This window comes from Xiphophorus maculatus, chromosome 8 (assembly GCF_002775205.1).
Source record: "Xiphophorus maculatus strain JP 163 A chromosome 8, X_maculatus-5.0-male, whole genome shotgun sequence".
NCBI classification, from domain to species: Eukaryota; Metazoa; Chordata; class Actinopteri; order Cyprinodontiformes; family Poeciliidae; genus Xiphophorus; species Xiphophorus maculatus.
This window is the reverse complement of record NC_036450.1, coordinates 153,494-165,932: the sequence shown is the minus strand read 5'-3', so window position 1 is coordinate 165,932 and position 12,439 is coordinate 153,494. Positions and strand designations below refer to the sequence as shown.

Here is a 12,439-nt window from a genome sequence, read left to right as displayed (position 1 = left end):
CCAGATTGAGCTCCTTGTCGTTCATTTCTGCACCAAGAGAAGCCACCAGATCCACATAGGCCACATATAGGCAAGGCCGTTTGAGAATATTTTGATATTTTTTGATGAATTATGGAATTTCTTTACTTGGTTAAGTGTGACATAAAATGACAGTTAACATTTTTATTGAAATGCCACTGAAACTAGGAACATTGAAATACATGATTCCACATGTATACTTTATCATCAAAATATTTTTATAATTTTACTATTGCTTATAATATTTATAAGAGTGTATTAATTTGGAAAAGTATTAGTATTAGGGACACGGCAATAAATCCATATTTTTTTAGATGTAGACCTGGCCATGTGAGAATACAGTATTTAGGTAATTTCTTGGTGAAATGTGTGGATTTTATATTTATTTATTTAGCTCTATCCAGCATAATTATTTCATAATTTTTGTTGTTATGGTAAAAATGGTAGTTATCATTTTTTTATTTACTAAATTGAACTATTTTAAATGCTCTTTTGTAACCACCTCCATCAAAATTTAGAATCAAAATTTTAAATAGATTGTACGTTGAGGCCTGGAAGATGTGTATTAGGTTTGGCGTTCTACATTTCTAGTTGTTTATTTGTATTATATGCATTTATTATTTTGGGAAGCTGCTTGTATGCAATATATACCTTTGAGTCCATGAAAATTTCCTGAAGGGGACAATAAAGTGTATTCTGTTCATTTCTATTTTCTAATAAAGCATTTCCTCTCCACATAGAAATATATTCTTTCACACGAGAAAGAATATACAGCAGTCACAAGGCGTGTATTATTTACACGCCTTGTGTGAAAGAATATATTTCTATGTGTAGACATGACCATCTGAGAATATTTTGGTACTTTATTGATGAATTGTAGGTTTTTCATTAATTTGTTAATTTGTGTCATGCAATAAAATCAAGGTTAAATTTTGCTATTGAATTTATGGACATGATAAATCATTAAAGCTATTCAACATCTAGACCTGACCATCTGGAAATCTTGTGATAAGGTTTTAATGAATCATACATTTTTAAAAATATTTTAAAAATTAATTTCAGCATTAGAAAATATAGTGATTAACAAATTTTACTGAAAAACAATATGTCCAACAGGTTGTCATGAAGTCATACATTTCTGTTGGGTAATTCACTGGTGGGACCAACTGGACTACCTTGCAGAAATACAGAATTATGGGTATTTCTGTCTGATTTTATATATATAGGAAAATTGGACACACTTCAAGTTGATCTTTTAGTACCTCCGGACATCTTAGAATATTTTCACAATATTTAATTTAATATTTTTTATCCTTTCTCCAGTTTAACTATCAGTAATTGAATTAGTATGAATATAGAAACCCTGACAAACAAAACGTAAAATAAAGCAAAGTTTCACTGTCATACTAAAACAATCCCACACTGTCATTAAGACATGTAATAAATATAAAACTAAAACTGTATTAGATTTTTATTTACATTTCAAGACTTTTCATAAGGAAGCACAGATAATTTAAAGTCTTAAGAAGCTGTTCTCAACAGTGATTTACAGAAGATTGCCAACGTCAGACAGAAAAATAAGTTCTAAATTATATATCAAGAATCCATAATATTTTATGCTGTAAGAATTTCCAAAATTCTGACCTTTTGTCACAGAAAGAACTGTACTTTAAAAGCGACATTCACCTGTTCAGTATACATTCATGCAACGCCTTGAAGTCTGCCCCAGTCTTAACCTATGTGGTTCTTTTCTCTGTCATCATCAAGAATGAATCAATCAGAGACAATTTTAGAATTTAGGATGTTATCCTGGGTTGTAATACTGACAGCTGATTGTGATGTACAACCACTCACATTTTTAGATGCACACATTTACTAAAATACTAAATAAATTTCTGGCTTTAAATACACTGAGATGACGGTATCTGTACTTCATATCTACTCTACTTCACATGGCTTACAAATGACAAATCATCTTTTTCAAAACTTTTTATAGCCTAGTTCAAGGGTGGGCATCCTGGACCCTAGTCCCTAGTGCAGTCAACTCCTAAGCGGAGACACTTAGGAGGTGACTGCACTAGGGTCCTTCCAGTGACCTCATTATTTGACTCAGTTGTGTTGAAGTAGAGACGCATCTAAAGGTTGCAGGACAATGAACCTTGATGCCTGGAGTTGCCCACCCCTGGCCCAGTAACATCATACAAATAACATAGAAGATGTCATTGACATGTTGACATTGACTATGACATATTCTGTCACAAAGACATGTCACATCACTGTGCAATGTCATAGTAATATTCTCGTAGTCTTGGCTCAACGACAGCAAATCCAGGTCTTTCTTCCACCCTGGAAGAAAAGACAATAGCAGAAATTGAAGAAAACTGGTGGATAATTAATATATACTTTCTCCAAGAATCACAGTTATATGGTTAATTCTAATTCAGTTATAAGACACATGCTTATAGAGATCTTGCTGCCAGGAATGTATTGCGATATGAGACTTACTTATATGTCCAACAAGTTGTCATAAGGTCATACATTTCTGTTGGGCAGTTCACTGGTGGCTCCATACGTTTTCCACTCTCAAGCATCTGCATAACATCATTTCCCTTCATTCCCTGTGGAAGATGATTCAAATTAAAGATGACCATATACGAGTTGAAATGTTTTTAAATTAAAACATAAAACATATACTCCTTCTGCAGTTTTGCTTATTAACTTAGCATTTTCTAAATGGCAACTTCAACAACAGATAAAAGAGAACAGACAAATTATTATATTGACTTTGACCAGTGGATTGCTCTAACAATGCCTTGCATGTGGTAGGATTGTGCAGCAGTCACCTTTGCCAAGCAATTGGCTGTATCTATGAAAGACCAGCAGAGCATATATACTGTATGTTTAGACAGCATTTATTTATAAATATACGTTTATGTTTTGTTTGCACCAAGAACATGTTTTCTGTCTTCACTTGATTGTTTGGAAAATATGGATGTTGTGTTCTGAAGTTGATCTGACACTGATCAGTTGTTGCCCCCCTTTCTCCTAGAGTGTCCAAACATCTCAACCTGGTAACTCCTAGAAAAATGTTCTGAGGATTATAGCATTGCATCTCTAAATTATTGTGAACAAGCTGGATATGAGTAAGTGAGTTGATGTTATAATGTCTAGTTAGTTACCTTGTATGGTTTTTGGCCAAAGGAAAATGCTTCCCACATGAGTACACCAAAGCTCCAGACATCACTTTTGGAGGAAAATTTGAAGTAGTTTATACATTCAGGAGCATACCACTTCACTGGCCACTTCCCATGACCCTTGGCCTGAAAGACAAAACACACAAATTACTTGAGTTGTGTTCCACCCATGGACAAAGTTGTTGGTATGCCTCTGTTATATAATATAATATAAGTACATATTACTACTCTTTCTTGAGAATATTTTCTGGATTCTATCCAATACAAGAAACTTCAACTCAGAAAGAACAAGCATATTTTAACCCAAAATGTATGGGCTACAGATATCTGGTTTTACACCAGCTGTGCTCTAATGTTGTCTTCTATCTGCTGAGCCTGTTGGGCCATTTGAAGATTAATGAGTCACAGTAAACACTATATGTTGTGACTGGAAGTGCATTAGCCTGTTCACATATTTAAAAGAAATCTTTATTGTCAAAATAGAAAGAACAAAGTTGGGGATGTTGCTGATGACCACAGGCAAGCAGCAGAGTCTTCTCAGGTAAGGAGGGATAATAACTTGCTGAGAAAAAGATATCTGTTCCAAGCATATATCAGGACAATGTTTTCAAAATATTTCAGAATCACTCTCATTCATACTCCAAAATATTTTTTGTCTGTATAGCTACCACAAGCAGCACACTATTTCCCTTGCTGACAGTTCATGTATGTATGAGTGTATGTGCATGTATATGTTTTGTAAATGTAAATGTGGGTATATAAATGTGCGTTTGTTTTTAATACCTTGTGGGGGCCATTTTTCTGACACATACAATATTGTGGGGACAAACTGCTTCTTGTGGGAACCGAAGCCTGGTCCCCAGAAGGGGAAACGCTATTTTTGGGTCAGGGGTTAGATTTAGGACTAAGGTGTGAATTGACTTTAGGTATGTCAAGGTGAGGGGTTAGAGGTTAGACTAAAGGGAAGGTTTAGGCTGTAGAAATGAAGGGAAGTCAATGGAAAGTCACCACATAGATAGCCACACAAACGTGTGTGTGTGTGTATATATATATATATTTACATATATACATCTGCAATTTTGTATATAAATCGATATTTCTAGTTTAGCTTGTATGATTTCTCTACACTACTCTGTTTTATTTTGTTGTTTTTCCATTTCTGTTTCTCTTGTTCTTGTCCACTGTATGCCGTGACAGCTTAAATTTCTCACTTGGGAAAAATAAAGGATTATTTAATTATCTTATTTTTCAGACATCATTGTCTGAAAAAACACTTAAAGAGTTCAGAGATTAATAGTTTCTGCAATGTATGCGCTAAAGTTTATGCAAATTTCAGCATAACTACTCAGCATTTTGTAGTGACTTATGCACAACTGAATGTCCCTGTTTACGTCATTTTTGTTAATATTGTATTAGTAAACAACATAATTAATTCATTTTATATAAACATTCATCTATGTACTATTAAATAAAATGCCTGATTACTGCTCCACCCTCCCCAAATCCTTTCCAAAATAAGCCATAGCCCGTCCCAGCCAAATTCCTCTGGGGTTGGGTCTGCTAGTCATGATAAGGGAAAAGATATACACAGGAATGTGCAGAGACATCCTGGATGAAAACCAAAGCACATGTAAATGTCCTGCAGTGGCCAAGGCTCTGTCCAAACATGAATGTGATTGAACATCTCTGGAGAGATCTGAAAATGGCTGACAGATGTCTCCATCCAACATGTGTTAAACCCATCTTTAACTGTTTAACACACCCATCTCCAAATCTCATATTCAAAGATTTGTAACTGTAATAGCTGCTAAAGGTGGATCAACAAAGTATCAAGCAAAGGCTATGAACACTCATGTAAATGTTATTTTTATACATTTGCAAAAGACTCAAAAATTTAATGAGGTATTTGTATATAGAATTTCAGGGTTTCCCCCAGTGTATTACAAGCCTGGCGGCCTGCCATGCTTTACTAGCCCCCTGCCAGGCTAAGCGTTGCTTGTTTTTGTTTTTAGGAAAATAATAATTAAATTTTTTTTTTTTTTAATTCGGATTTCAAGCGCTTCTGTTGCTCTGAGCGTTTCACTGGCGGAGCAGCTGGATGTCTTAAGTTTACCTCAGCGCGGATCGCGTGCACCTCCTTTCACTCAAACTGGACCCAGGCTGACCTGTATGGATATTTACACAACCCCCTGTGTAGAATTATGTTTCTTTGGCGAACTCCACATCAAGGTAAGAGTTTAAAACCCATCGCATTAACTCTGGTTGCGCAGCTCTATGTGAACCACAGGAATAACTTGTAGTTGCGCTTTCTGAGGTGCAGGTTAAGCGAGAGGTGAGAATGATTTATCTTTGTGGACAGAATTATGTACTTTTCCATCCCAACATGCTGCCCAGTGCTCAGCTCTGTCTTCCCTGTAAAGTTTACGTCTGTGGTCCCGGTTGGCCGGAGTGTTAGTGGTTAACGAACCAGCGCTGACCTCATCAGGCAGGTTTAGCCCAGTGAGGAGCTTTCCTCATAGTCACGCATCACGCTGGTTTTATATTATTTTATTATTATTTCTATTATTATTTTTCCGGTTACACGAAACATCAAACCATAACAAATGCTTTGTCCACTTAGTCAGACAGAGTTAATGTGCAGTGTATCAGGACTCTGGGTTTTTGGGCTTGGTTTTGCTATTTCATCATTGACATTATTTCTTTAGTTCACTTTTAGTTAGCCCTTCATGGTCATTTCAGTTTGAGTTTATTTAGTGTTCTTAGAATTGTCTTGTTATTGCCTTCCTTATTTTCAATCCTCTATAGTGTTTCTAGTTAGGTTTATTCTTTAGTTACTCTTGGTTCTGTTATTCTTGTATATCTGATTCTATGTCAAGCTTTGTTTAGTGATTATAGTTAGATTATTTTTATTTTATCCTTCTAGTTTTTCCTTATTTCAGCCTCCCTGTAGAGTAATGTTTATTTCTTAGTTATTTCATCACCCTAGGTTCAGTTATTCGTACATGTCTGAGTTTAGGTTTACATTTCTTTGGTGGTTCCAGTTAAGTATTTATTCCTTCTAGCTTTCCCTGGTTGTGTTTCTAGTTTTCCTATTTTGTCACTTTTGCTTTGGTTGGTCTTTTTGTCTGAATCTATGTCCATCTTTCTTTGTTTAGATCTTCTAGCTACTCTAGCTTTATGTTCCTTAGTTCTTATTGTTGTTAGCTCAGCCTTGTTTCTGTTTAGGTTCTGTTATGGTTTCCATCATGTCTTTCTCTCCTAGTTCATCAGATTTTCTGTACTCTCAGTGTCTGTATCAGAAGTATGTTCAGCTCCCCATTTCCTCTCTTTTGTTCTTCTTCTTTGTTTCTATTATTGCGGATCGCAAGCAACTTTAAGTTGCATACCGCCTCCGACTGTACACGAGTGTGTAGCAACATTACTTTACATTTATTAAATTCTTTTTTAAAAAAATTTGTATTCTGAAGATAAATAAATATGCTTTCCTTAATCTGTAAATATCCACTATGTTTACTTAATTTTCCAATATTCCTTTAACTCCCTTTTGTTTCCCCCAGCAGATCTTCTTAGCTTCCCTGTGCCACCTTCTCCCCACCCCTCTACTTGCTCCTGTGCCAACCACTCTCACCTGCAGCCAATGAAGCTCATCAGCCCTGGTTTTGTCCAACTCTCTACCTCCCAGTATTTTAGCCTCTCATTCACTTCCATCTATTCCTCATCAGATCCTCATGTTCATTTACCTCAGTCCTCTGTGCTTCCCTGTTTTATCCTAGTGCCTCCTAGTTTGATGTTCTTTTGGAATTATTTTTGTTGCTACCTTGGATTTTTTAAAATTTTTTGTAAGTGCCCATCATCATCATTTCTACCATACTACATTAAATCATCAAAAAAAAAACTCAGCTGCCGCCTCCTCCTCTCTGCATTTGGATCCACCTCTCCACTACCAACAACATGACATGGTGGCGCCGAGATCTGAAGAACTCATTCCTTAAATCTTGAACAATACAAAACACTTTCTGTGGCTCTTATTTAAAAACTCAGCAGACATGAAATGGAAGAGCTACTAAAGCAGGGGTCTCAAACTCCAGTCCTTAAGGGCTGCTGTCCTGCAGTTTTTAGATGTGCCACAGGTACAAAACACTGGCATGAAATGGCTTAATTACCTCCTCCTTGTGTAGATCAGTTCTCCAGAGCCTTAATGACCTAATTATTCTATTTAGGTGGTGCAGCAGAGGCACATCTGAAAGTTGCAGGACAGCGGCCCTTGAGAACTGGAGTTTGAGACCCCTGTACTAAAGCCACAGTGGCAGCATTGAATTCAATCTCCCATTTGTTGTGCATCTCTGCACAACATCTCTGCATGATGAGGCCTTGAGCAGAATTTGACTTAGGGGGCCCTCTTGCTGCTAAAACTATGGAGTGAAGATTCAAAGCACTCCATGTGTGTGTAAATACACACACACAGATACTTTTACACATGCACAGATATTATGAGACTATTTTCACTCCATATAAAACCACCAGCACCTCTAACAGCTTCTGTGTTTTAGTGAAATCTAGGACAGGGGGAGTAGTTTAATTGGCCAACCTAAAAAGCAATAAGTTATAATAGCAGTTTATTAATTTGTATTTGTGAACAAACAGATCTCAAACTCAAAGATTAAACTAATAGAATCAGATTGTAGCTATGGTAACAAACAATATAACTATGAAGATTGTTCTTCGAACTTTTACAAAGTAAACTCGCCAGCTCCTTAAAATCTTACATATATATGTTAAACAATTTAAAATCTTTTAATTTATGTATGCTGAAACCATTGATTCAAATTTAACACCATTGATAATCTCAATAAACAAATGTTACAATTATGTATCTGTGGTCTGTGTTAAAATATTAGCATTTGTGGCCCCTGAAGCCCTGGGGAGGCCTGATGGAGCTGCTGACTCAATTTGGATTAAACAGAAGTGCAAATAATTAATATTCATTTTAATTGTATTTTTTGATTAGTTGTTTTTAAGACTAGTTGTTGGTTTAAATATTGTTTCATTGACGCTGTCTTCCTGTTACATATAATTACTCAGTAATATTTGTACATTTCCTGTCTACTTAACATCTTTTAATACAAAAACACAGTGGACCGCTGGTGGACTGAATCGGTGCGCTGACCACCGGGCTTAGCAAGTTTTCTGGGGGAAACCCTGAATTTTGAGCAAAGTGTTTAGTTTAACAAAATTTTAAATTAAAAAAAATGTGGAAAAAGTGAAGTGCTGTGAATGCTGTATTTAGTTGCTTGTTTGGAATATCTTCCATTTTGCTTTCTTTTATTTCTACATCTGAGGGAATCCATATACAGTAAGAGTAACTCTTAGTCCCATCGTTTAAAATCTGTACATTGAATTTTGTTAGAAACTGAACATTGATTGTTGACTTTCTAAAAAAGGGTGACCTTAGCTGTCTGACTGATATTCTGCAGGAGAGTTGGGTGGTGAACAAGGTGGGTGATTATAAACAAGGCTCAGCTACGAGGGAAAGGAAGTAACTGAAGTAGAACTAAGGAAATGGGAGGAATGGCCTTCAAAATATATAGGGAATGTTGGAAACAAAGCAGTTCTAAATACACACACACACACACACACAAAGAAAAAGAGATGCATCCAAAAACCCAAACACCCTAGAATCTTGGAATATTACCTTGTAGTAGTTTTGCTCTTCTGCAACAGCTTTTGAGAGTCCAAAATCACTGATTTTTGCATAGTGCTGTGTGACCAGCAGTACATTCCTGGCAGCAAGATCTCGATGAACGAAGTTATGCTCTTCTAGGTATTTCATCCCCATAGACACCTGATGAACCAGCTCTGTGATGTTCTTTACTGATGTGTTTCTGTGGAAAATCATTATTTATCCAGAGTTTAATAGGAAATAAATCTCAAATCATGGGAGTGACATTTAAAAAAAAAAAAATTTTTTCAATTTGAAGCTATCCAAAATTTAAAAAGGCAGCATGAGGGAAAAAAATAAAAAAATACAGCACAGTTAGATTTAAAGATAAAAGGGACATTTAAGGAGAAAAATGTTACTGAAAGTTAATTTAGGGTTAAAAAAATAGCTTCAGGTAAAATCAGAAACTGATTTGAACCAGCCAGACAATTTGAGAATATAGTTGTATGACTCTTTTAGCGGATGAGATTTATCCAGTATCTGTACTTCTATATTTACACCTAGAAGATGTATAGTCATGTATTAATCAATGCTGAGTATTCTGAAGCTAAACGTTTCATCAGTTGTTGCTACAATAAAAACAGATTTACAATATTATGTAGGAATCTATAATATGGAACACAATAAAACTGAACTCTTGCAATTTTTAAAATGTCAAACTCTCAGTTATAGTTCATTTTCTGTGATTTGTTTTAACAATAGAATAAACACAAGGAATTGAATGTTCACCTTCTGAACATTTCCTAGAAAAAGTAAAACAAGCAAAAAGATTTGTTTAGATTTAGGTGTATTTATCCACATACAGCGAAAGTTTTCAGCCTCCTTGAACTTTTCAACCTTTTGCTGCTTTTTAGGCTTCCGACATAAAGATCTAAAATTTTTATTATTTTGTGAAGAATACAATCATGAGGTGGAACGAAATTTAATGGATATTTTAAACTCTTAAATAAAAAACTGCAAAGTGGGGTGTACAATATTATTTGCCCCCCTTGCATTAATACTTTGTAGCGCCGCCTTTTGCTGCGATTACAGCTACAAGTCACTTGGTTTTGTCTCTATCAGTTTTGCACATTCTTGCCCAAACAGCTGGAGCTCAGTGAGGTTGGAGGGAGAGCGCTTGTGAACAGCAGTTTTCAGCTCTTTCCACAGATTCTCAATTGGATTCAGGTCTGGACTTTGACTTGGCCACTCTAACAAGTTTATACATTTATTTGTGAACCATTCCATTTTAGATTTTGCTGTATGTTTGGGATCATTGTCTTGTTGGAAGATAAATCTCCATCCCAGTCTCAGGTCTTTTGCAGACTCCAGCAGGTTTTCTTCCAGAATGGTTCTGTATTCAGCTCTATCCATCTTTCCATCAATTTTAACCAGCTTCCCTGTTCCTACTGAAGAAAAGCAGGCCCAAACCATGATGCTGCCACCTCCTTGTCCTTGTTCCAGATGAAAGTGTAGAGGGACAGCCGGGTCTTGGTGGATTTGCAGTGGTCTGATACTCTTTCCATTTCAATTTGACCGCTTGCTCACTGCTCCTTGAGATGTTTAAATCTTGGGAAACCTTTTTTTTTTTTTATCCAAATCCTGCTTTAAACTTCTCCACAACAGTATCTCGGACCTGCCTGGTGTGTTCCTTGGTCTTCGTGATACTCTGTGCAATTTAAACACAACCTGAGACAATCACAGAGCAGGTGCATTTATACAGGACTTGATTACACACAGGTGGATCCTATTTATCATCATCAGTCATTTAGGACAACATTGGATCATTCAGAGATCCAAGCTGAACTTCTGGAGTGAGTTTGCTGCACTGAAAGTAAAGGGGCCGAATAACATTGCACGCCCCACTTTGCAGTTTTTTATTTGTTAAAAAAGTTTAAAATATCCAATAAATTTCATTCCACCTCACGATTGTATTCCCCTTGTTGTCAATTCTTCACAAAATAATAAAAAAATTAGATTTTTATGTTTGAAGCCTGAAAAGCAGTAAAAGGTTGAAAAGTTCAAGGAGGCTGAATACTTTTGCTAGGCACTGTATATATAGTATTGACCAGTTTTTTTCCAACCCTGGTCCTCAAGGTACACTGACCTGCATGTTTTAGATGTTCCCCTGCTTCAACACACCCCATTCAGATGATTGTAATTCAGCAAAACCCTGATAATCAGCCATCAATTGTAATCATGTGTGCAGAAGCAGGGGAATGCCTAAAACCTGCAGGGCAGTGTGCCTTGAGGACCAGAGTCGAAAAACACCCTACATTATTTATTTATTTGACTTCTTGATCTGGGAACTGAGTTTGAATTTTGTACAACAACCAAGCAATTGTGAAATGCTATGACAGTAAAAATCCTTGAATCTTTTGGCAATTTTCAAGTGTTAGAAACAACATAGAGAACAATGCACCATGAGCTACACGTGTTAATGTAAAAGTTCTAATTCAAATTCAAAAATACTTTATTAATCTCAAAAGGAAATTAAATGTTGTAACTCATCGATTTACATTCTTTAAATAGTTATTGAAGATGGTCAGAACTGTTTTACATTTTAAAGGTAATTGGTCTGGATTATTATATTTTGGGAATAGATATAAATAGTACAAAACCTCTAAACACAATTTTACTTACATAGAATAGAATAGAATAGAAATATCCCTTATTGTCCCACAATGGGGAAATGACATACTTGTTTTTCTGGAGAAACTTGTTCAGTGGTCCCAGTTCAGCCAGTTCCATGACAAGCATGAGGTTTTCTGCCTCACAGATACCGATCATCCGAACAATGTAAGGATTGTCCAGTTGCTGCATGACATTTGCCTCCCGCAACATTTCCTCACGCACCGATGGGTTGTTATCATCATTCTTCAGAATTTTAACAGCAACTGGTTTCTCTGTTCTAAAACACAGAAAGGTTAGCCTTAAAATGTTTTGTTTCACATCACCTAAAAGATAAGAGCAATATAATGATTTCAGACAACATGCAGCAAAAAATCCAATGTACAATATTTCAATGCAGTACATAATACAGTTCTGACACACGAACAATGCGGAGCTCTCTTCAATGAATGACAAGGTTGCATTCATATATACTGATCAATTTCATCAGCGGTACAGGAAATATTTCATTCAACAAAGACTTCCATGTTGAGCATCTTCACAGACAGAGATCTAGAGAAAAAAAATCATGAAAGCCTTTTCCAGTGATTGTAATTAGTATAGTTAAAATATTTTTGGGGGTTTTTGTTCTGACATACAGATCATTAATACAACTCAGGATTGTTGATTATTTATTGATTTTAAATATAACGAAGCGTTCAGCTTCAATATACTATGTTGCAGGGAACACTAGAGGCCTAGATCACATTGGTCAACATTTATGGACCTAATCAAGACAACCACTCCTTTTTAGGAATTTCTTTTTTTCCATATTGGCCATGCCTGGAAAATAATTAGTGGTGACTATTGCCTTAATAACTACAGACCAATAGCTTTAGCTAGTGTGATATCTAAAGTG

The 12,439-nt window shown here is 35.9% G+C and overlaps 1 protein-coding gene across 6 annotated transcripts in view; it reads right to left on the bottom strand.

Annotated features, from left to right (window-relative positions):
* Positions 1 to 1,144: 1,144 nt before the first annotated feature.
* The window catches only part of syk (spleen associated tyrosine kinase), a 61,080-nt gene continuing 49,785 nt past the window's right edge, over positions 1,145 to 12,439 (bottom strand). For 4 of the 6 annotated variants that reach the window (XM_023338052.1, XM_023338051.1, XM_023338050.1 and 1 more), the window contains 5 exons: positions 11,612 to 11,821; positions 8,905 to 9,094; positions 3,198 to 3,338; positions 2,524 to 2,636; positions 1,145 to 2,364 (listed from right to left, as the gene is read on the bottom strand). In XM_023338052.1, coding sequence (XP_023193820.1) covers positions 2,292 to 2,364; positions 2,524 to 2,636; positions 3,198 to 3,338; positions 8,905 to 9,094; positions 11,612 to 11,821 — 727 coding nt within the window. In that variant the 3' untranslated portion in view covers positions 1,145 to 2,291. The remainder of the gene's footprint in view (positions 2,365 to 2,523; positions 2,637 to 3,197; positions 3,339 to 8,904; positions 9,095 to 11,611; positions 11,822 to 12,439) is intronic. The other 2 variants (XM_023338053.1, XM_023338055.1) reach the window with 1 other exon arrangement.